At 40.8% G+C, this 26,067-nt stretch overlaps 1 protein-coding gene across 2 annotated transcripts in view; it reads right to left on the minus strand.

Moving 5' to 3' along the window:
* Window positions 1-25,817, minus strand: part of neto1l (neuropilin (NRP) and tolloid (TLL)-like 1, like) — a 640,883-nt gene extending 615,066 nt beyond the window's left edge. The window contains exons 1-4 of one of the 2 annotated variants that reach the window (XR_012099689.1): window positions 24,688-25,817; window positions 23,844-23,897; window positions 22,527-22,655; window positions 18,516-18,764 (exon numbers count right to left, since the gene is read on the minus strand). Coding sequence is in view for 1 of the 2 variants with exons in the window: in XM_073051771.1 (XP_072907872.1) it covers window positions 18,516-18,764; window positions 22,527-22,655; window positions 23,844-23,897; window positions 24,688-24,721 (466 nt within the window). In the remaining variant the exon portion in view is untranslated. The remainder of the gene's footprint in view (window positions 1-18,515; window positions 18,765-22,526; window positions 22,656-23,843; window positions 23,898-24,687) is intronic. The other variant, XM_073051771.1, reaches the window with a different exon arrangement.
* Window positions 25,818-26,067: the final 250 nt, after the last annotated feature.

Below are 26,067 nucleotides of genomic sequence, written 5' to 3' on the forward strand. Positions count from 1 at the left end.
ATAAGCATTCCAAATCAAATTTATGAATCTAAGCAAGTCATACCTGACATGGCATTCCTCATTGGTTCCTACAGTTCTTCTCTTCTTTTAGCTTTTTCCTGCCTAAGTATTATGACCCCAGAAGCTGCCTCATAGCTGATGGAAGTGTGGTGACTGTAAGTCAGGAAGATTGAGATGACCTGGAGCAGCTCTGTGTTTAAAAGACCTGGCTTCAGACTGGACCTCAGTAGTCCAGAATGCCTGGTTGATGTGTAATCACAAGGTAGCAGTGGCTTGATGCTAGATGCCCTCTTCATTGATTTGCAGGGATGCATAAAGACATAACAATGTGATTGGAACTTCTGACATGCTGTAATTTGTGGGCAGTGTGGCATCAGACTGCTATCTGGCTTTGAAACCAACAGCATGACTTAATACTGCATTATAATCCTCGATCCAACTTTCAAGAGCTACTAACTTGTCTCTCCCACTACCCTGTGACATCTAGGTTGCCCCTGGATCTTGTTTGTAGCAGAAGAAACCCTTTGCTTTCTTTTTATCTTCAATCACTGTTGGCAATGATATGAATTTTAAGCCATTATCAATTTCATTCATTGAAGAACTCAATACTCCCAATTTTCCCAGAACTTTTCATGTTCTTTTTCTAATTAAAGCTTGGCAATCCAAAACCTGCTTCATCTTTCACATTTTAATAATTTTCTTAATAATAATATCTTTAATAGATATTGTAGCATTAAGCTTGCAATGTTTGTGTCGGTCTTAATTCACTGGTGGTATATTTTTGCCTCTGAATTGGAATGCTGTTGACTTAAGTCGCAATTTAATTGCACAGTGTTAGAGATGCAGGTTTGGTCAATGGACACATATAATAGTGGGTCTGTCTTGCCTTCTGCTTCAAAAATTTGCTTCCATTGCATTCAATACAGTCAAACTTTGGCAGTGAATTAAAACACACAACCTGTGTACATTAAATGCTTTGCACAAGTGGAAGAAGAAAAGTACCTACCCATTAACCAATTGGGTATTTTGCTGTAGCATCAAACGAGTATAGCACTTTACAAAATTCTATTTCCCAAATGGAAAATGAAACCAAAACCTCTCAGGTTGAAGCAAAACATACCATGCTTTAACTGTGAAGAACACTGATATTCCTTCCAGTTCCTGAATAATAGTTATTGTTAAATAAAATCAATATCAGATTTTCCCTCCATTTATTTGTTGCTTGTGGAATATTGGTAATTTCATTTCATACATAACAACAATTTTTTTCCAAAATCATTTGGTGCAACATATTTTGGAACAAGCTGAAGCATGAATAGATCTTTTCAATGCAAAGCCATTTTATAACTGTATATTACATATAAAATAATAAATACATGCATTTCCATAGGAGCAAACTCAAAGTTCACACAGTGTCAGTGTTCCAATAACAGGCGATTTATTAAAAACTGCTGCACACTGGGAGACCAACCAAAGCCAATCTACCTGACCATAAATTTTATACGGCTTTTACGTTCTCAGTTGACAAGACTACCAGTGTAGTGTGTCTACTCAAACAAACCAGCATTGCTTAGTGACTAGGCACAGGGGAATGGGAAGGGGTGTTAATCTTGGCTGACACATCTTCCATAAAATCCAATAATATTAATGTTCAAAGTCAAAGTAATGTATTTGATCCTTTATTAGTAATTGGCAAAACAAACAGTCTTGAACTGCTGAAACTAATAACACTAAGACTAACAAAATTAAACACAAAAATGATTAAACGAAGTTAAACGGTCAACATAAAGATATCACCCCGACCTACTGCCTAGTTATAAGCTTAGCAGACAGACTCCAAAAAGTATGAACAGGTAATTAAAACTCTTCACTTCTACCATGCCCCCACCCACGTGACAAATTACCATAATAAACTTAACTAACACACAACATGGAATGCAATGCAGGTCGAGAACAGATACAATACATAGCTCCTACACCCAGTGAAACTATATTTTGATAACATAAATCTGGTAACAGGAAGGTTTAATGAAATAGCAGGCTAGGTCTTGATTACCGAATAACGTGATTATCTACAGGTCTAGAGCAATGGGTGAAGACTATAACATAATTAGTGAAGTTCCTGAAACTTGGGTGGTGCTGCTGCTGCATTCCATGTCTCTGCTTTTGTCTGTGGTTCCCTGTTAACACATTGACACAATCCATATCCATATTGACTAATTATTAACACTCACTATTCTTTCCCCTACAACTTGCAAACAATTTTCACTGAATATTTTGCTACTCATCATTCTAGAACAGCATGTTCTGATATGCCATCACAAATAACGCTGGGACATTCTAACCTCTTGAGTGAAGGGGGACAGAAATATCAGCACCAGACCTCCATTAATAAATCTGCCTGTGCTTGGAATGTCAAATTTCCCCTCGGTGCCAGAAATGAAAAATATAATTAAGTTAATGGCCATGAAAAACTCATTCTACACGACAAAAGTGGGAGTGCATCCTTCATTTGCACAGAGGCAGCACTCGGGAATTGTGAAGTGTCATTTTCCCTGCACAACAAATGTGCTATTGTAAAATAAAATAAACATTAACTGCTTGGCTGGAATTTTGTCCCACTGAGAACTGCTGAGTATTTCACAGAATCACAGAATGAGACAGCACAAACTGAAGCCATTCAGACTCTATGCTGGCACCAACCCTTTGAATGAGCTGTCCAATTAGTCCTATTCTTTCTCTTTTCCCAACACACTCTATATTTTTTCATCTTCACTTTATTAGGTACTCCTGTACACATGCTCGATAATCCAAAAAACAGATCAGCCAATCATGTGGAAGCAACTCAATATATATAATAGGATATGCAGATATGGTCTGGAGGTTCAGTTGTCATTCATCAGCATGGTGAAGAAATGTGATCTAATTAACTTTGACCGCGGAATGATTATTGGTGCCAGACGGGATGGTTTGAGGATTTCAGAAACCACCAGTCTTCTGGGATTTTCATGAAAGATAATCCCTAGAGTTCATAGAGAAAAGTGCAAAAAAAAAACTAAAAACATCTAGTGATCAGCATTCTGTGAATGAAAGTGCCTTGTTAATGAGAGAGATCATAGGAAAATGGCTGACTGGAAGGTGACAGTAACTGAAATAACCACATATTATGTGCAGAAGATCATCTGTGAATGCTCATCACATTGAAGCTTGAAATGGATGGGCTACAGCAGCACAGGTCCATAAACATACACTCAGTGGCCATCTTATTAGTTGCTAATGAATCTATTTTCTTCACCCACACAGATCATACAATCCCAAACAGAACAACTTCCCTATTTTCCTAATGACGCATCACTTTTATTTATGCCAGTTACGTTAGTCTTTTCCCTTTGAAACTGGAGCAGGTTTGGAGTCACTTGGCCACTTGTGCAGGCCCCACTTTTCATTAACTTCATGGCTGAACTAATTTTTGGATTTAACTTCTCAATCCCACCATCCCCCAAAACCCTTTATTACTCAAAAGCTGTGAGGATATTTAGTGGTCTTGCTTACCGATCTTGCTGAAGTTGGAAAGCAGGAAATTACAGGTCAACACGTACAAACAAGCTGGATGAACTCAGCAGGTCGGGCAAAATCCGTTGAAATGAGCAGTCAACGTTTCGGGCCGAGACCCTTCGTCAGGACTGAAGAAGGAAGGGGCAGGGGCCCCTTAAAGAAGGTGGGGGGAGGGTGGAAAACCAATCGGAGGAAAGATCAAGGGGTTGGGGAGAGGAAGCAGGGAGGGGATCGGCCAGAGACGTGAAGAAGGAATGTAAAGGGAAAACACTATGGGTAGTAGAAGAAGGCAGAATCATGAGAGGTGATAGGCAGCTGGAAGAGGAGGCAGAGTGAAGGTGGGATGAGGGAAGGGAGAGGGAGGGAATTACCAGAAGTTGGAGAATTCGATGTTCATACCAAAGGGCTGGAGACTACCCAGATGGTATATGAGGTGTTGCTCCTCCAACCTGAGTTTGGCCTCATCATGGCGGTAGAGGAGGCCATGTATGGACATATCCGAATGGGAATGTGAAGCAGAGTTGAAGTGGGTGGCAACCCCTGGAACAGGACCCCACCAAGAAGCATCAAACCATTGTCTCCTGTACCATCACTGCCCTTATCAACTCCAAAGACCTTCCGTCCTCAGCCAAAAAACTCATAATTCCCACTTGCCGCACTGCTCGGTTTTACCTCCTCCCCAAGATCCACAAGCCTGACTGTCCTGGTTGGCCTATAGTTTCCGACTGCTCCTGTCCCACCGAACTTGTATCTGCCTACCTCGACTCCATTTTGTCACCCATAGTTCAGTCCTTCCCCACCTACATCCGGCTACATCCCATGCCCTCTACCTCTTCAATAACTTCCAGTTCCCTAGTCCCGACCACTTCATTTTCACCATGGATGTCCAATCCTTATACACTTCAATTCCCCATCAAGAAGGCCTCAAAGCCCTCCGCTACTTTCTTGACAATAGACCCCACCAGTTCTCCACCACCACCACACTCCTCCGGTTGGCGGAACTGGTACTCACACTTAATAACTTCTCTTTTAGCTCTTCCCACTTTCTTCAGACCAAGGGTGTAGCTTTGAAAACTCGCATGGGCCCCAGTTATGCCTGCCTCTTCATGGGTTATGTGGAACAGTGTCTATGCTCCAAATCTATACTGGTACTGCTCCCCAACTTTTCCTTCGCTACATTGATGACTACATTGGTGCTGCTTCCTGCACCCATGCTGAGCTTGTCAATTTCATCGACTTTGCCTCTAACTTTCACCCAGCCCTCAAATTCACTTGGTCCATCTCGAACACTTCTCTCCCCTTTCTCAATCTCTCGGTCTCCATCGCTGGAGATAGACTGTCCACTGACATCTTCTATAAACCCACTGACTCCCATAACTACCTTGATTATACCTCTTCCCAACCTGCCAAATGGAAAAATGCTATCCCTATTCCCAGTTCCTTCGTCTCCGCCGCATCTTCTCCCAGGATGAGGCTTTCTGTTCCAGGACATCTCAAATGTCCTCTTTATTTAAGAATCGTGGTTTCCCTTCTGCCATCATCCATGATGCCCTCACCCGCATCTCCTCCATTTCCCGCACTTCGGCCCTCACACCATCCTCCTGTCACCACAACAGGGACCGTGTTCCCCTTGTCCTCACCTACCACCCCACCAGCCTCCGGATCCAGCATATTATCCTCCGCAACTTCTGCCACCTTTAAAAGGACACCACCACTAAGCACATCTTTCCCTCTCTACCCCTCTCTGCTTTTCACAGAGATCGTTCCGTCCGCGACTGCCTGGTCCACGCGTCCCTCCCCACAGATCTCCCACCTGGTATTTATCTCTGTAAGCGTAAGTGCTAAACCTGTCCCTACACCTCCTCTCTTACCACCATTCAGGGCCCCAAACAGTCCTGCTAGGTGAGGCAACACTTCACTTGTGAGTCTGCTGGGGTCACCTATTGCATCCGGTGCTCCTGGTGCGGCCTCCTCTACATCGGCGAGACCCAACGCAGATTGGGGGACCACTTCGTTGAGCACCACCACTCCGTCCGCCACAACAGACAGGATCTCCCGGTTGCCACCCACTTCAACTCTCCTTCACATTCCCATTCGGATATGTCCATACATGGCCTCCTCTACTGCCATGATGAGGCCAAACTCAGGTTGGAGGAGCAACACCTCATATACCGTCTGGGTAGTCTCCAGCCTCTTGATATGAACATCGAATTCTCCAACTTCCGGTAATTCCCTCCTTCTCCCTTCCCCCATCCCACCTTCACTCTGCCTCCTCTTCCAGCTGCCTATCACCTCTCTCATGATTCTGCCTTCTTCTACTGCCCATAGTGCTTTCCCCTTACATTCCTTCTTCACCTCTCCTGCCTATCCCCTCCCTGCTTCCCCTCCCCCATCCCTTGATCTTTCCTCTTATTGGTTTTTTACCTGGCACCTTCCACCCTCCCCCCACCTTCTTTATAGGGCCCCTGCCCCCTCCTTCTTCAGTCCTGATGAAGGGTCTCGGCCCGAAATGTTGACTGCTCATTTCAACGGATGCTGCCCGACCTGCTGAGTTCCTCCAGCTTGTTTGTACATGTTGATTTGACCACAGCATCTGCAGTGTACTTTGTGTTTAGGAAATTACAGGTGCTGGACATGTGAAATAAAAAGTGATTTGCTAAAAATACTCAGCAAGTCAGGCAGCATCTGTGGAGAAAGGTGCAAAGTCAACACTTCTGGTTGATGGTCTTTTTTAAGTTTCTTTCTCCACAGATACTACCTAGCTCCCTGAGTACTTCTAGAATTGTGTTTGTCTCAAATGGAAATTTACTCTATCTAAACCATTATTTTGAACTGCTCTCAGCAAACCTTGTTCTAACCTCCTGAGGTCATTAGAGAACAAAGAAAACTCTGGGGTTTCTTCTTATGACTGAAGGCCCACATTCCCAGAAACCTTCCTTTTTAACCTCAACCCAAGACTTTGGCATGCTTTCCACAATATTTTGTTTTGGAATTAACTGCAATATTCCAAATGCTGCCTTTTTTTTTCTTTCTGGTCATAATGGCACCATCAAACATGTTACCTTGGGTGATATCTTCCAGATATCAGTTTATGTTCCTGATGCCATTTTTGCAATTTGTTTTTTGCATGTGAGGGTGACTCATGTTCTTGTTGCTGTTGGCGTGATTTTTTTTTGCACGTGGGGAGGGGTTGATGTTTCTCTTTGAATGACTACCATGGATTTCTTTGTATCATAGCTGTCTGGAGATGATGAATTGCAGAGTTGTATACTGCTTGCATACTTTGATAATAAATGTACTTTGAACTTTGTTTAGAATTATTTTCAATATTCCAAGTGTAGCTTGAAAGAGACAGCTCTATCCTACTTTCATAAGGTATACCTTGTTGAATGAATCTTGGATGATAAAGATGAACTCTTGATCTGTCAATCTGATTGGGTGCGTGGGAAGGGGGGGAGTGAAGTAAGAAGCTGGGAAGTGATAGGTGGAAGAGGTAAAGGGGCTGAAGTAGAAGGGATCTAATAAGAGAGAACAGTGGACCACAGGAGTAAAGGAAGAAAGAGGGGCCTCAGAGGGAGTAATGGGGAGGTGGGGAGAAGGGGTAGGAGAGAAGCTAGAATTGGGGATGGATAAAGAGAAAAGGAAGAAGGGGGAGAAATCACTGTAAGTTAGAGAAGTCAATGTTCATGCCATCAGCTTGGAGGCTACCCAGACGGAATATGAGATACTGCAACCCGAGTGCAGCCTCATCATGGGAGTAGAGCAGGTCATGGAAGACATGTCAGAATGGCAAAAGGAAGATGAATTTGTGATGATATTGGGTTTTCTGACTGCGAATTTCTATACCGAAGCAAAGATCTTATGCCCTATCCAACATAGATAGCTATGGGGCCATCACTAAAGGAAACTGTAGCTGCTTACTCTTCAAAGGCTCGATTAATTTGCTGTTTATCCTCCACAGCAGGTTTAGCCACCAATACCCTTAGGAAGGCAATAGGAAGCCACCCAACTAGTTAACCTTATTCATCTTAACACTGTGTTCCCTTAACACAGTTAATTTATTTTACAATAAGTGATACATGTTTAAACTTAGATATACTTCTTAAAACATAATTAAACTCACAGAGGTTTTCAATCTTGTAAAAGATTTCCAAGTTGCAAACAATTTCTTATATGTAAAGGTTTTCCAAAACTCAAGAACAATTTCTATAAGCTAAAAGGATATATTAAGCTGCAGATGAATGAGCCATCCATCATAGAAAGCGAAAGCAGAGGAATGGACTTTAGTTCATCCTGTCTTTCTGACATTCTTCTTGTTGATCCTTGACTATTCCAAACAAGACTAACTCTCTCTTACATTTATATTTTCTTCTCGCCACTTGTGTGAGTTCATACACATGTGACCCTTTTTCTGATAACTTTACACACAGTTGATCAAAAAGCTTCTGGGGACAGATAAACCAGACACCCAAAATGAATGCTGTGAATGCTGACTCTCTGAGTACACAAAATGTCCAGCCATTGATATATCACCTATTTGATGTACTAAGTGATAGCATCAATCTGATCTGCAAGTTTCCTTGAACTAAATAACTTCGCCAAAGTTCTGTAGCTTGATACAGATCAATTTTCATAACTTAATTGTCTTATACTGCATCTCTTGAGCAGCCAGCCCCGTGCTGTGGGCCAGCAGTCTGCGCTCTATAGACAGTGCTGTTTGTTTGCAAAGCTGAATTTTTAACTTCGGACTGATTATTGCTTGCCATTTACATGAAATGAACACTGGCTCTCGTTCACGACAAGAAGCTGAACAAAGAATATTGAATGGAAACTTAACTTACTTAGAAAGATCTCTTTGATCTCTTTGAGAACATCTGTGTTAGAAAGCCGAGCTAGGCAAAAAGGCCCCCTCCCCCCGGCCAAGGAAAGTGAATATCCATCACAAATTAAATAGTGGGCACTAGGAAAACCCAACTTTTGTGGTAGACAGAATGAAGGTACTCAATGAAGTGGTCCTCCAAAACACATTGTGTCCCACCGATGTCGATAAGCCTGAACCAAGAGCACTGGGTACAGAGAAGGAACCCATGAGACTCGATGGTGAAGCCCAGTGTTTTTGCAAAGTCAAATTGTTTTTGCAATCAAGACCAGGCACAGTTAGGAAACTGCATGCCCTATTGATTATAGTAGTAGATTATAATTCTATTTCCTTTCCCACACAGTAGCTGAGCAACTTGAGGTGCTGGCCAGTTACCTGGTGATAATTCCTATAATAGGAGAATGCTTGCAGCTTTCCCAGGGATGTTTACTGTAAATATAAAAGGCTGTTGATATTTTTGTTCAGAAATGGTGGTGGTGCTGCCAGATTCATCAATCAGAGCAGGGCTGCCACAGTCAGCAGAAAGAAGAGCCATGTGATATGATTCAGGGGGTGGGGGGAGGGGAAGGGTTAAATTTCAAAATTCAGAGTAAATTCATTATCAAAGTGTATATGCATAACCATATACCACCTTGAGATTCATTTTCTTGCTGGTATTCACAGTAGAAAAAAGAAATTACAATAGACTCAATGTAAAATGAAAACCAACATACAAAGATTGACAAACAACCAATATGCAAAAAAAGACGAACTGTACAAATAGATAGATTGATAGATAAATAGATAAATTAATCAATCAATTGTACTGAGAATATGAGTTTTCAAGTGCTTGAAAATGAGCCCATAGTTTGTGGAATCTGTTTGGAGTTAAGGTGGGTGAAGTTATCCATGCTGGTGCACAGGACTGATGGTTAAAGGGTAATAATTGTTTCTGAACCTCATCGTGTGGCATGAAAATTTCCTGTACCTCCTTCCCAAATGCAATAGTGAGAAGCGAGCATGGTCTGGATGTTGGGGTCCTTATTGATGAATGCTGCTTTCTTGTGGCAGCGCTCCTTATAAATGTGCTAAATGGTGGGGAAAGGTTTTCCTGTGATGAACTACCGTAGGCTGAATCCACTGCTTTCTGAAGGCTTTTCCACTCCTGGGCATTGGTGTTTTCATACCAGGACTCGATGCAACCAGTCAACATAAATGCTCCATAATGCATCTATAGAAGCTCGTCAGAGTTTTAGATGACATGCAAAGTTGGTGCAAACTTCTAATAATGCAGAGGTGCTGTCGTGCCTTCTTTATGATGGCAGTAACATGCTGCTCGTAGGATGGATCCTCCGATACTACAATGTCAAGGAAAAGTTAACCACACTCTCCACCTCTCATCCCGAATGAGCCCTGATGGATTGGCTAGTCCAATGAGTGGCTATTTCTGCCATTTGTCTCAGTGTTGGGATGATGACAAATGTTTGAAGATTGTGAATAAAGGAGTTTTTTAATAAAAAGTTTTTGATGAAGTTTATACACAGCTTTCTATATTTGTGTGAAGCAGCAAAATCCAAAAGTTACATATCATGCTATTCAGCTGCTTATTCTATGTAACGTGCAAAATGGATGGCTTGTTTTCAATAATGGTGAGAAGACAGAGGAAGTAATGGACTTTTGTACCTTAAAAAGAAATTATTGTCCCTGTGACCTAGTGTATTTTGTGAGAGCAATTTTGTTAAATATCAGAAAAACTACACCAAAAAAGTTTTTTAAGGTTTTCTCAAAGACAATTTCTATTACACCACCACCAACAGCAGCATATAATTCAATAATACACCAAGCCTTGGAAAGCTAAGACCAATGGCCTTTACAGTATTTTGGATTTCACACACAGCGAGTTGTTTGTCTCTTCCAAGCAATGCTCCGAACACCAAAGAGGTGGAATAATGTAAAGCAGTGGCCAATATTACTTGCTCCATTGCCCATTTACTGCTTGCATGGATAATTGAGAAAACATGGAATTGATGGAGATATTTGGAATTTGAAGAATGCACAATATTAACTCCTTCAAGAGGACCTTGTCATAGGGTTTGGAGGCTTGCGTGCCTCAATGACCCAGAGAGCTATGTTGGCTAGAGTAAGGGACTTGTGCTTTGGCTCTTGGTAGGGTCACCCATGCCAAACAGGTCACAAGATAGATGCCAGACTAAGAGTGGTCCACTGGTTCTCCAGGTTTTAGGATTCAGCTCAGGGCTAACAAGCCTGACTGGTCAAAAAGAATTGTTACAGAAACAGCAATGAAGAATCCTTCTATATCTGTGTGTGACAGTATGGGCAGACAGAGGTGGAGGACCTTCGTTGCTGCCCTAAACACAAGTAACGGGCAGCAAGTACAATATTAAATAATGGTAGAATATCAAAAAGTGTAAGGAATTCAGTGAGATTTTTCTTCATAAGAATAGAATTTAAATGCAAAATTAAAGATGTTCATCTTTTATTTAAGTTAACTATAACACAACTAAGATATTTTTTTGCACCAGTGTTCAGTTTCTATTTGGTATATGGATTGTACTCATTGTATAAAAGTTGTAACAAGCATCAACTGTTTCAATGCAAGTATCAAATTTGCATTTGCCACTTCATATGTAAACTTTATGCTGTCCCAAAGTCAAAGTCAATACCAAGTTGTATAAAGTACAAAGATAATACCACTGTTAAAGCACAGAACATTGTCAAATGAATGTATTGTAATTTTGTATTCTGTCATCATAAACATGATTTCCAGTCTTTAATGTAACATATGTAAATTCAGTACTGGCTAAATGCTTATACTGTATCCACAGAAGCATTCACAGAATTACATATGATCTTATCCCAATCCACTTTTTCAGTTTATCCACAAGTTCTATCACAGATGTTTTGTAAATTGAAAATCACCATATTGGCAGTATTAAAATCCTGCATAGAGCAAATACTTCCTCTTGACATATCTCAATTTCTGTCCACAATTGTAGGTCACATTTTTTATGTCAACATTTGCCATTGTAAATTATAATATCAATATTTCTTCTCAGATCTGCTGTGTCAACAGTGACAATGTAGATTCAGGCTCAGTTGATACCTGACATTCTGAAACCTCTCTCTCAACTTATTGTGAATCAGGAAAGGTGAGAAAATTGAATGATGTGTTCACAAGAAACTATTGTGACAATCAAAATTACTGAAGTGTGTCGCCTGATCACAATACTGATTAAAAGAATATGTTATTCTTCCTGTCTCAAGTTATCTTTCTTTAAAACTTTTGCTGAAATTTTGTTTTTAAATTGCATCCATTGCAAACAACAATCACAAAAAGTGTTTGTGATAAAATAAAACAGAATATCATGGAAACACTAAGGAAGTCAGGTGGCATTTCTGAAAAAGAAACAGATTTTATCATTTCAGATGTGCAACTCTTCATCGAGGCTAAGTTAGAATTCAACCTTGTTTTAGGTTGCAAAGAAGACAGCAAGCAGGCAGAGCAAAGGTATGTGGTATGGTGGAGGGCAAGAGGAAGAATGGCATAGCTTGAGTTATTCAATCTTTATTCATCTCCACCCTATCACAAAGTCCCATTATTCTAAGTGTTAGCTTTATTTGTCAAACGTACATAGAGACAGACAGTGAAATGTGTCAGCAACCAACACAGTCCAAGGATATGCTGGAGATAGTCTGCAAGAGAGGCTATGCTTCCAGTGCCAACGTGGCACGTCCACAACTTACTAATCCTAACCCTAACGCGAACCTATTTGCCTTTTTTTCTGGAACGTGGGAGGTACAAACTCTTTACAAAATGAACCCAGGTCACTGGTGTTATAAGTGTAGCTAATGGTTACGCTACCATACTTCACCCTGTACTTCATTCCTCACACCTGCTTCTCTTCACCCTGCCCCTTCTCTGCAACAACATAAAATACACTTGTTACCAAACTTTCTTATTTCTAATGAAAGGATATCAACCTGAAATGTTCATTTTTCTCATCTCTCCACAGATACTGTGGAGCTTGCAACGTAGTCTTGGAGTATCGCTTACATGGAGTATTGCCTTCAGTGTTAGATGACCCTGCTATTGGAGGGATGTGATTAAACTGCAAAGAATGCAAAAAAAAAAGATTGACAAGGATCTTTCCTGGACTCATGTGCCTGAGTAATAGGGAGAGATTAGACTGGATAGGTTTTTATTCCTTCGACCATAGGAGGCTGAGCAGTGATCTGAGAGAGGTATCTAACATCATGAGGGAGATAGATAGGGTGAGTGTTTATTTTCCCAGGGTTGGGGAAATGAGAAGTAGAGAATATAGTTTTAAGGCTGGAGGTGAAAGGTTTAATAAGAACCTGGGGGGGGGGGGCAGCTTCTTTACACAGCAGGTGGAAGATATATTGGACTAGTTTCCAAAGAAAGTGGTTGAGGCAAATATATTAGAAACACTTAAGAAGTAATAACTAAAGTTATTACGAACTCCGTGGAGCGTGTGGGGATCTTCCAATATCCAGGCATTCCTTTTTTTTTTCTCTTTCTTTTTTTTTAGGGATGTTAGGGGGGAGGGGTTAAGGGGAGGGGGGCTGGGTAACATTTTTTTTTCTCATACACTTTTATTCTGTAACTATTTGAAAACAATAAAAAAAGTTTAAAAAAAAAAGAAGTATTTGAATAGGAATATTGATGACAAATGTTTAGAGGAAGATAGGCCATAAGGGAAATATCTGGGTTAGCATGGACATGCGTGGGCTGAGAGCCGATTTCTGTGCTGTACATCTTTGTGAATCTAACTCTAATCCTAACGTTTAATGTTTTACATTCAGACTTCCAGTATTTTTTTGCTTTACAAGAATTGTCTGATTTCCTTATTTTCTTTTGTACTGTCTCGATGAGATTACACTGCTGAGCAAATCAACAGCAATCAACAGCCACAAAGTGGGATTCAATGCCATCATCAGCTACTTATACTCAGCTGCCACCTTATTAAGTACCTCCCATACCTAATAAAGTGGTCACTGAGTGCATATGTGTATATTCATGGAGTTATGCTGCTGTAGCCCGTGCACTTCAAGGATCGACATGGTGTCCATTCAGAGATGCTCTTCTGCACACCACTGTTGTAACACGTGGTTATTTGAGTTACTGTTGCCTTCCTGTCATCTTGAACAATTCTGCCATTCTCCTCTGACCTCTCTCATGGCCAAAACATTTTTACTCACAGAACAGCCACACACTGAATGTTTTCTTGTGGATTTTTTTGCACCATTCTTTGTAACCTCTAGAAACAGTTGTCTATGAAAATCCCAGGTTTGAGTACCCCTGTTTCTGAGATCCTCAAGCCACTCCATCTGACACCAACAATTATTCCACAGTCAAAGTCACTTAGATCACATTTCTTCCCCATTCTGATTCTGGTCTGAAGAACAACTAGACACCTTGACTACATCATAATGGCTTTATGTACTGAGTTGCTGCCGTTAGGTATTTGCATTATCGAGCAGTTGTACAGATGTACCTAATTATGTGGCCACAGAGTGTACGGTTAGTTACAGCTTGGTATTTGTAAGATGTTGGCTTAATTGCCACTTTCTGTGATGATCCGAAGTTGTAACAGATTTCCAAGAGTGGAATGGCAGGTGGTGAAGGACATTTTACATATTTAATTACTTCTACACACACAGAGATGGGTGCTCTCTGAATAAAATCTCAGGCTTCTTCAAATTAACTCTGTGCGCATTGCTTTTGGGGGCACCTTGTGAATCCAGAAAGGGTTTCCTCTCCTGCAGTGTCCAGCTACAATGTGATTATAGGGAGTGAACCATGCAGATCAATACCTGGTGTCCTAGCAACAGTCACGATGCCTCCATTCTGTGCATGTCTGCAGTGCCAGCTGCATTTGAGTCACACTGGCAGGGCAAATGGTAGCTAATGGGTGACAAAGGCTTTCTGCTGATGACATTCTTGAGAAATAGAGTTCATAACTGATGTACATATTAGCAGCCATGTTGCCTCTGGAAAGATTATAGAACTGTCCATCATTTGGCAAAAAAAAATGCTTTCTCCTGCCTGGTCTGCCCTAGAGATGCCCTGTAATGCAGGGTAAAGTCAATGTTAAGAAGTGAGCTAAATTAGCATCATCTGTGATGAGAAGACTACATTCTCCCCTTGTTATAAAGTGAGCAGCTAAGGAGTATGACATAAAGGAAGGGGTGAATTTGGTGTTTTGAAGAATGAGGGGGGATATCTCATTGAAACCTTTGATAATGGAAAGGCCCAGATAGAGTGGCTGTGGAGAGTGTGCTTCCAATATTGAGGTGTCAGGGACCAGAGGGCACAGCCTCAGAATACAAGGAAATCTCTTTAGAATAGAAATGAGGTGGAATTTATTTAGTCAGAGGCCAGTGAATCTGTGGAATGTTCTTGATTAGTAGTGGTGTCAAAGGTTGCAGGAGAGTGGGATTGAGAGCAAAAATAAAGCAAGTGTGATGAAATGCCAGGGCAAACCTGTTGGGCTAAATGGGTTAATTCTGTTGGGCTGAATGGGTTAATTTTACTGCAGTGACTTGTGGTCGTAGGGTCTAAGTTAGCGATAGCCTAGATGACCTCTTCCTGTCCTTCAACAACTGTTGTTTACCATTAGCAGTCCCTGTTTCCAAACATTATAGACACACCTTTGATGGCACACAAAATGAACATCTCAAACCAAATTCAACATTGACCTGTTGACAGGCGGTACTTTGCACCTAATTCTTCTGCACCTGTTTGGCTCTCCTGCTTCTAGTGATCTCCCTGCACTGTGCTTCGGCAGTGGCCCCAGTCCGGTTGGTGGAAGGCTGCTGATTGTCAACTGGGAGACTGTAGGCACTATATTTCTGAAGGAGTATCTTAATTTTATTTTTTCTATTTAGAAACAGGCCCTTTCAGCCCAACGAGTCTCTGTGACAAATTAACCTACTAACCGGTACGCCTTTGGACCGTGGGAGGAACCCGGAGCACCCAGAGGAAACCCATGGGGTGATGGGGAGAGCACACAAACTCCTTACAGACAGCGGCAGAATTGAACCTGCGTTGCTGATGCTGTAGTGGTGCTATGGTGACCGCATCGCTACTGTGCCACCCACACGGGATAAGTCTTCTATCTACACTGTAATAGATACTCTGTCTACTCAGTGTAGATAGAATATTTCTGTCTATTGGAAGGTCTGGATACAGACTTCAGATTTTCAGCGCAGCGCCGAGATCTCCTCCCCACAGCACGACTGAGTCTCCGAAGTGACATCCGACGAGCTGATTGAAAAGTAGGTAAAGGCCGGGCGTTCAGAGGACACACCACTGTCAAGAGCACACGGACGCTGTCTCCTCGCACGGCGATGAAACACATCTTCCGGAGTACTTCCAGAAAGCACCTCACTTGGGCGGAAGGATGAAGTGTTTCTTTTTGAGAGAGGGCAGCACATTTCTGCTTGGGAAGAAGTTTTGAGTTGATCGTTAAGAGTGGGATGTGAAAGTAAAAACAGCGTATGATTCTACCAACGTTTTCAATATCAGCAGCAAGCCACAGACTCAACGACAGTTCCTCCATGGGGAACTCGTCTTGCAGACTCGTCTGCTCTCTGCAGATACTGCCTGCTGTTGCCAGCTGCGCACCGCTGTGTCAGGCACTTTTTGGGACTGCACCCAGCGAGCACCATGCATACTTGTTAAATGATGTGGCTGTCATGACTGAGTAACACACAGTGTGTGCGAGCTGTAAGACCTGAGTGTGAAGTTTACAACAGTGGGGGGGACGGTGAAGCATATGAATGCTAAGTGAATGCCTGGAATGACTTTCAGTGTTGGCTTGCTTTTCTTGTGTTGTTCTTCTTCTTGCTCATTGTGAGTCTCGTGCTGTTGCCTTGAACGTTGTGGGCGTGTTATGTTGTGTGGGGACTCTTGCGGGCTGCCCCCAGCCCATCCTTGGGTGTGTCGGTTATTAATGCAAAGGGCATGTTTCAATGTGCACGTGATAATTAAATCTAGAGCTGACTCTGACTCTGATGCTGGTGAATAGAGCAGTGAGTTTGATTCAGCAGATGTTAGTCAGAGCTTCTGTAAATGCTTTTACCAAGTGTGATGACTCATGTAGTGAACTGTTTCATTATACCTGCATTTATTTTTATTTATAATTTTCCATTGTACTTGAACTTCACCATAATTGTGCATATGACAATAAACTCAATGTGACTAATGAAGGAGGGCACCTCCCTCTAGTTAAAACTGTTCAGTGCATCTCTGGCACAAGCCTACTCGCCAGCAAGGACATATATAGAGGAAGTTGCCAGACAAAGGCCACAATATCAAGAAGCATCCCACCCACCCTGCTGATGGACTGTCTGCCCCACTCCCATCAGGGAGGAGGCTACACAACATCTAGGGGAGGACCACTAGACTCAAAAGCAGTTACTTCTTTAAGCCCTCAAGCTGATTAACACCTCCACCCATTAGCCCAAACCCATGAACATCCACCACCACTACATACAATCATATATACAACAGTTAATTGTACATTGTGCTTACATGTTTGATTTTAAATTTTAATTTGTTGTGTTGTATTTAGTTCCTTTTTATTGAGTCCTTCAGGCTTGCTGTGTTGATGCCACATCAGTTCTGGAGTAACAGTCACTTTTTTCTCCTTTACACTCGTATACAGAAGAATAACAATAAACAGTCTCGAATCTTGAACTTTTGCACTGCATATACGTGCATACTCGAGACAAGACCCTCGGCATTCACTTCTAGAAATAGCTGCTCCCACAACTCTTCAAGTGCGCACCTGGAACGCTATATGACTCCCCACCCCGCACTACATTGGGACATCGTTCATACTTTGCACACGCTGTCCAGCAAATTCTGCGGTGCAACTTCGGAGTCCTTTGCTGCACTTACTCTCCCGTGCACCATTCTGTATTGTATCCCAGGTCAAAGTTAAACACAGCACCCCCCCTCCAGTCAAAATCCACCTGCCGTCTAAGTGGTATAAAGCTTGGGATACCTTGAACTGGAATCACCCATTTGTAAAGTTTGCCCCTGTACGTGCTTTCAGACTCTCTCTGTAGCATCGTCAGCACGGTCTGGGCAATGAAACCCATGGAATGAATAGGCAGTCTGAAGTTGGAATGTTGCCTGCATTGCAATCAATAGGACTGGTTTAAAGATACATCATGATCATTGTGCCCATTCTGAGGGCCATTAATTGATATCCTTAATGTCTGGATCGAACTTATTTATAAAATAAATGCACTCTCAGTGTGTGGAACTAAATAAATCGTATTTAACTCAACAGTAAATAAAATAGTCCTTAAAAATAACAGTACTTAGCATCTATTAACAACTATCTTGTTAATATCTCATCCTAATATAACTTGATACATAGCCATTCACTTTGAAACAACAGTGTCTGTGTGAAACTTACTCTTGCTTGTATGAAACTATTGCATGCTTCTGTATTATCAGGCTGATCTGGGAAACATTGATATTAAACTGCACTGGCATGCCAACAACAAAAGAATTACTGCCAGATTATATTATTTATGTCATTATTATACTTTCCTCAAAACCAAATCTTATCTTAAAAATAGAAGCGTATACTAACCACTTAAGAAGTTCAAAAATTTCCAATACTTACTCACAAACATCCACTAAGAAAATAAAATAAGAAAATCTCCATCATATGAATCTTGTTGTAGTCTCCACCAAAGCATTTTTTGCCTGCACTTATTTAAGTGTACCCTAATCAGAAGCTGATATAATTCTTTTCCTATTTCCTACCTAATTCAATATGCCAACATTAATTCTCTATCTTGATATTATATCAGCAAATTATATAAATATCTTTTCAGTTAAGGAAAGGAAAAATGCCCTTTTATTAGCAACATATATTTATAAATGATATTTTTCTCCATTATCTTTAATACTATAAAAATGATGCTATGTGCCAAATGTTACTTGCTCACTAACATTATGTTAGTGATAAATCCAAAATCAGTAATATCTATTTGAGCTCATTTCAATTATTCTGATGAGAAAAAAAAATCTAATTACCTGGTATAAAGTTGTATCTTGCCAGAAATCCAATAGATTCAAGCTCACCATCAGCAACAAACTTAATCCATAAAAATCTGCCCGATGATGTTATAAAAGGTGGAATATTTTGACCACAGTAACGTCCAATTTCAGTAGAAAATGGAAAAGGTCCATCCCGCACTTCAATGTGGTCAAATTTGCATTCCCAAGAAGGTTCAATGGAGTATTTTTCATCAAAGTAGAGTTCAATACTTTGCCTTGGTGCAGCTAAACCAAAATATCAATCAATTATTAAAAGATAGTGAAAATACTATTAATTAGCATAATAATATAAGACCTCAAAATATTCTGAAGTAAAAAGTGCACTTGGAAGATACAAGTTGATATACAAAGAAACTCAGGGGATTTAGTGGCAACTATGCCTTAAATAAATGTTAAACTTATGTTGCAAATTATAAGCAATGTACTTAATTTATAATGTACATCAATATATTACAACTTAATGCATCATAATTATAATAAATTATTGTTTGCTGTTTCTATTTGTTCTGAATAGCTTTTAATGTATATTGCATTCTACATCAAAATTATCTGCTGTCATTCATAAATCTACAATATGGATGATATATGGAAGGTTCTTAATACAAAATTACAGAGTTTAATTAATTGGTATATCAAAGTAGGCCAAATTATCTTTCAGTTCTAAAATAACCTTGTTAAAAAGAGCTGTCTGCAATTAATTTCTGAAAATGTAGAGAAAGACTGAAAAACACAAAAGGACATTTTATGATCTAATAAGATGAGCTATGTGCTTTAAAAATATAGTACTCAGTATTCACAATAGACCTATTAATTACATGGAAATACTGTAAAATAAATTCCTCATTATATTTTAGAATTTAAGAATTAAACTTTGTCAACTTCCTTTCCTGAGTCTCATGTTAATTGATTATTCTAATAGTTGCCCCTTCTCAAATACTGCCTCTCTTCCTTCAATACTGAACATGGAATGTACCGCACAGAAGCAGGCTCCTGGGCCCATGAGGCCTGTGCTGAACATGAAGCCAATTTAAACTAATCCCATCTGCCTGAATGTGGTCTATTTTCCTCGATTCCCTGCCTGTTTATGTGTCTGTCTAAAATGTTTTTCAAACATTACTATCACATCTATTCGGACTTCCTCCCCTAACACTGCATTACAGACACCTACCATTCTCGCTGTAAAACAAATTGCCTTGTAAATCTCATTTATACATTCCCCCGTCACCTTAAAGCTATGTACCTCTAGTATTTGACATTTCTGCCCTGGAAATAAGATTTGGACCACCTACCCTATCATTGCTGCTCATATCTTTATATGCTTCTGTTGGATCACCATTCAGCCTCGAATGCTCCAGAGCAGACAACTGAAGTTTGTCTAAACTCTCCCTATAGCTAACACCCTCTGATGCAGGTTCTGCTGAATATCTCTGAACCCTCTCCAAAGCCTCCTCATCCATCACATACTGGAGCAGCCAATGCAATACTTCAAATGTAGCTAAACCGAAGTTTTATACTTTAGAACATGACTTTCCAACTTTTAAACTCAGTGCCCCAACCACTGGAGGTAAGTGTGCTCCCTTTGCTGCCCTGTCCACTTTCAGGGATCGTGGAACATGCACCGCAAATTCCCCCTGTACATCAATTTTTCAAAGGATCCTGTGATTTATAGTATGCTTTCCTCTTAAATTTTACCTCTCAAGATGGAACATCTCACATTTATTTGAATTAAACCAACTTTTCCATGCTGATACTGATCGATATACCCTGCTGCGTTGTTTGATCACCTTTCTCCACCAATTCTCCACAACTCCACCAATTTTTATTTCAGTTGATAACATCCTAATCAGCCCATCTGTCTTTTTGTCCAACTTATTTATACATACATAACCACAAGCAACAGAAGTTCCAGCAGCGATCCGCATTGACACCAGTGCTCACAAATCTCCACCCCTCCTCTTTCGTTTCTGTGGCCAGGGCAGTTTTTGAATCCAATTGATCAAGTCACAGAGCAGCACATTGCATTTATTTTTTGGATCAGTCTACTTGTTGAATGCTTTCTTCAAGCCAATATATACAACATTCACTGCCCTGCCCTCATCAATCACCTTCATCACCTCCTCAAAAAACTCAAATTCGTAAGACTTGACCTTGGTAAGTCATGCTGTCATTCCCTAATAAGTCCACACCTTTCTAAATGTAAGAAGATCCTATTCCTGAGAATCTTCTTCAGTAATTTCCCTACGCCTGAAGTAAGGTTTACTGGCGTATAATATCTTACTTTTTTTTTGTATTGCTCTTCTTGAAGAAAGGAAAAATGTTGGCTCTTCTCTGTGCTCTAGGACCACACCTATGGCTGAAGAGCATACAAGGCCCCAGAAATTCCTCTTGTGTCTCTCTCAGTTATCTGAGGTAGGTCCCAGGAGGTCTTGGGGATCTATCCACCTTAATATTTTTCAAAGAATGTTCCTCCTCAATTTTGATATTAACTTGTCCTAGAATATCATCATACCCCTTCCTGCTCTCACTCTTCCTCATGTCCTTCTTCTTGGTGAATATCAAGGTGGTTCTCACCTTTTCCCACTTCCTGTCTCCCTCCTTTGTTACTGAGTGATTTTTCTCTCTCCCTTCTTACCCACTTGTGTACAGCTTTCACCATTATGCTTTGCAAATTAAAATCTTGATTCCAGCTCCCCACTCACCTTGCTAAATTTTGCCTATCTGCGCTTTCTTTCACAGAATTCACTGCTTGATTATTTTTCTAATCATCTCTTCCTCATTAGAGTAAGCGGGTCTTATCAATGTCACAAGTTACATCGCACATGGCCATACAAAGATTATCATCCTCATCTTTCTTTTTGACCTATCTCCATGTTTTTACATAGTTAACCACACTATTCTCCAATATCTGTCCACCTTTGTATAACAGTATGGGACCACCTATCTTCATTGTTATTCCTCCTCACATAGCCAAAGAATCAATTGCTATGCCTTCTCCTCTTATTCCCATGGTATTACTTTTAATAACGTCCTCCACATTTTTCCCATGGACATTTGATAACCTTGTACCCATTTAAACATTGGCAATGTTTAAATCAACCTCATGATTATATCTCAAACACTCTTCTTTTAATCTTTCAGATTGCTTGCTGGAGATGATGAGTATAAATTTCCTCTATCTACATACTGAAAAGACTAAAGCCATGGTGATTAGATCCCAATAAAATTAACATACATTAACCACCAACTCCGTTCCTACAACTGGAAATTATCTGACACTGAATTCAACTGTTCACAAAAGGTATTATTTTTCACCCTGAAACCTAAAACCATTGCTCCATACCCTAACTCATCTGTTGCTAAAGCCTATATCCATGACTTAGCTATTCCAGTGTGCTCTCATGCCATACCTTATCCAATATTCTGTGTTGGAATGGTTTCTTTTACTCTTCACCCCTGCATTCACTAATCTACAGTCACATCCTCAGCTATGTTATTCTCATGAGCTTCTCATCCTTCACCTTTGTCTATCTCTTTATCTTCCCCAGCCATGCAACCCTCTAAGATATCTGCACTTCTACAGTTCTGGCTCTTAGACCACACTAATTAAGCTGCCATGTCTTCAAGTGCCAAGGTTCTCAGCTCTGAATAAACCTCTCCATTTTCCTGACTTTCAAAACTCACCTTAAAACCTACCACTTTGATCAAGATTTTGGCCACATGCCCAATTATCTCCCTTTGTGTCTTCTTGCCAAATTTTGATTGATATTGCTTGTGTGAAGCACCTTGGGAAATTTAAACAAGGCAAAGTTGCTATAGAGATAAAAGTTGCTTTGGCTTACTCTGGAACCATTTGGGCTTATTTAATATAAAAAATGAATTGCTGCATGATCTTCATTTTAACTTACTTGCTAGAATTTTAAAATAACAATTTGTATTCCATTACTTTTACAACAATATATGGTGCCTGGCAATTCCCAGTGACCATACCTTCAATAATATATGTGCATTCTTTATCAGGAGGGTACTTATTTGGATAATTGGGAGATGTGAAGAAGCCACCATCCACGTTCTTGATCCAGGAGCCACATTGCACTGACTCTGAAGAGGATGATTTGTCTGGAAAGAGAGCAGAATTAGGCTCAAACTCTCACCCATTGGAGATAACTTCATTAAAAAGCACGGGTTGGCCTTCCTTATTTTGATCTTTAGTTGTAAGACATTATGGGAACTGAATAATATGAAGGATCATTGTAAGGCGGTGTTCTGTGCTGAGCTGTGAACTACAGACCAGCTGTTTTATAGAAGGAAGAGAACTAGAGTTTTTCCACGAAATTGTTCATGAGGAGCAGATGCAGGTAAGTCTTTGTGGGAGAAGGGGAATCCATGTGGGCCTGGAAATTGCATTCGTTGACACAAGCACAAACTAAGGAAAGAATGAACTATAATAGTTTAATTTATCCTAAGATATTCCCAAGGTATGAAAGAATGAGTTCAATCATCTCTTGAAGAGCAGTAGCTCACAGAAAAAAAAGCAGCAACAATTTTCTTTTCCATACAGGTTGGGCAAATAAGCCGTCAATGAGCGTAAGATCAGAAAGCATAATTTCAGTTATATTAAAGGAGGACAGAATATTGGTCAGGATCATGGAAATTTCCAACAGCTGAGAGTCTGCTTCCATGATGTTTAAGACCCACAGACGTCTAGTAGACTCTGCATCAATATAATGCTGGTGTCATTTTATTTATAATACCATGACAAGTAACTTACAACAGAATTGATTTAATTTAATACACCATCTCTACCAGGAGATTTCTTCTTAGTCCATGTACAGAGTGTGACAATATATCAGAAATATTTTTTCTGTAATTCAATTAAGCCAAGGTTCTTTTTTTCCTGCAATTGTGAGATTGTTAAAATTGGTGACAATATAGTGAACCAAGGCAAGAGAGGCTTAACTGGTTCGGAGACAGAAAATTATGATTCAGCATTGAGTGTGCTGGGGTACAGCAGATGTGATAAATCTTAATATAAAGCAAAACCTGTGACTCTCATTTCCCTCCCCTACTTTGAATAATATGCATACCTATTCCAGCAAATAGCAAACAGTGCTCATTCGAATGCAGTCAAAGCAGTGAGAAATGTTTCAGCCATTTCAAACTATGATTGACTTTAATTTTTGACAGATCACTGCAGTATATCTCAAAAAAGAGTGACATTATCTACCACCAGTGATTACAATCAGATAATTAAAATTGCAGGAACAAAACATCGTTATGAAAGAAAGGACTCTTTAAGAATTTTACCTGATATCTCTTTTGTGGATACAAAATGTCCTAACAGGATAAGACTTGATACAACTGCAAGAAGAGAGAGAGAGAAAAATAATCACCGAGATATTTCTTTGGTTCCTTGTTAAATAGCTATGGTCAACTACGAACTGGATGTATTGCTCCAGAATATTGTTCAATACAGCTGGAAGAAGTTCATGTACATTTCTGCCGCCATTTCAGATGATGCTTATGTCAATTTTAATACACTATCCTCGTCAATAAGCGCACAGGCTCTTATATCTGCCTACTCAGACATGTACCGAGACAGAAATGAATGCACACTTCTGTTTGTGAGCATTCTAAATGCACAGCCCACCGTGCAGCGGGCAACTAATGATAGTCTATTGAAGTTCTATTTCAGCTTCCTCAGGAGCTCTCAATACATCATTCAACGCTGAAAGTTTAGAAACAAACAGAATTAAGGAACATAAGCTTAAATCGTTAATATTGGCAAGGGAAACTGTATATAGTAGTAAAGAGAAATCCAAGTATCTGGGAAGTAAAATGAAAACTAAAACCGTCTGTACAAGTAAAGGCTCTTATGCAGACAGTTGTTTAGCATCTCAGTATCAACTGATAGGTCAACGACTACCCAAGAAAGCGTCTGTTCTCTCCCCTTCTTTCCTTTCGACCCCGCCCCCACCCCTGCTTCATTCCCGACGTTGCCTCCGTCTGATCTATATTGTAGAATACCCAGCTGTGTTTGTACATCGCCTGTGGGTGCCTTAGTGTTCCTTGCAGATCACCACGGACCCACAGCCTCCCAATTTATGCCAAATTAACGCCATGACACTGGCATCTCATAGAGAGAACTTACCGTAAAGCAGTCTGAGCCGATGCCCATGTACCATGTCTGATTCTTATGCAAGGGGCTCCAATCCAAACTAATTCCATTTAAGCAATGCGTGGCTGACAGGGTGACGAAAGACAGATGGATGGATGGATTCAGGAGCAAAGCTGGTAGCAGAAGATCATCCACATTCCAACTCCGCTCAGAACGCTACATTTATGCATATGTGTGATTGTATTTGTGTGTGTGTGTGTGTGTGCTCCAAACTCAGCCAAAACTAATCACCAGCAGTTTCGCACAGAATCCCTAGCCGATCAGAATATCCCCGCGATTCCCACATAAATGTTTCCACGAGCTCTTGCTTCCTTGGATGCATTAAAGGGATTAATGGGTCCGTCATTAGCCCTCTGATCGCTCCACCTTTGCAATCTTCCGAGAGAATCCGTACAAAAGGAGAATTACTTCTCTTTCAAGCCGCATTTAGCATCAAAAAAATCCATAAAAAGGACAGATCCATTTAAAAATCACGAATGATCGGGCATTAAAGGATTTTCCCCCTTGAAATCGTTCCAGCTCGCGCACGAATCGCTCTTTGCCCCCCTTTCCTCTTGTGGGACGTGTTTTGCATTAGAGTTCGACTTCTGGCTCTCTCCCCGGCCTACGACCGTTCATCTGAAGCGGGGTCGGTCCTACCGCTATCCGCGTTGCGGTTGCGAAAATAATAACGGAAAAGTTCATCGCTTCAATCCAGTGGCAACGGGAGGGATGAAGGAGAACAAAAAGTGACTCGGTCACATGACAGTGGATTCAATCTTAAATACAAGTATCTGATAGCATCTGGCAACATCAATAATAGCAACAACGGCAAAACAAGGTGCGAAACACCACCCAGCTGTAAAGCCCTGGGGGAGGCAGAGGCACCGAATCACTACACAGCCTCGTCCAGAGGCACAGGTAGGAGGAATTCAGTGCAGACGAACAAGCAAATGACAAACGCCCCGGCACCAGGAACTTGCTGCAGTCAACATACCGTGCATCTGCACCCAGCGAACATGGCGCGATGCTCGCCAACTGCAAATGATTTTTTTTTAAATTTATGATTCAGACGCGCAGCATTCACGCCGAGCTCCCTCTCCCCAGACGGTGGAAGGTTGGGCAGTGTCTCGCCCGAGACATTAGGGTTTGCCTTATAGAAACAGAGCCCGCAAGTTGCAACTAGGCAATGCCATCAGTGACTTCGAACCCGTGGGCTCCCGTCCAACTCCCCCACTCAGTGTACTAAATATTCAGCGATTTGTGCAAACAGATCGCTCCTATCTAGCGAAGACCCATATCATTGCTCTGTCACACCAGTTGTGCTGCCTGCCCATCACCGACTGGATTGCAGCAATTGCAAATATGAATAAA

The sequence above is a fragment of the Hemitrygon akajei genome, chromosome 1, assembly GCF_048418815.1.
Source record: "Hemitrygon akajei chromosome 1, sHemAka1.3, whole genome shotgun sequence".
NCBI lineage: Eukaryota > Metazoa > Chordata > Chondrichthyes > Myliobatiformes > Dasyatidae > Hemitrygon > Hemitrygon akajei.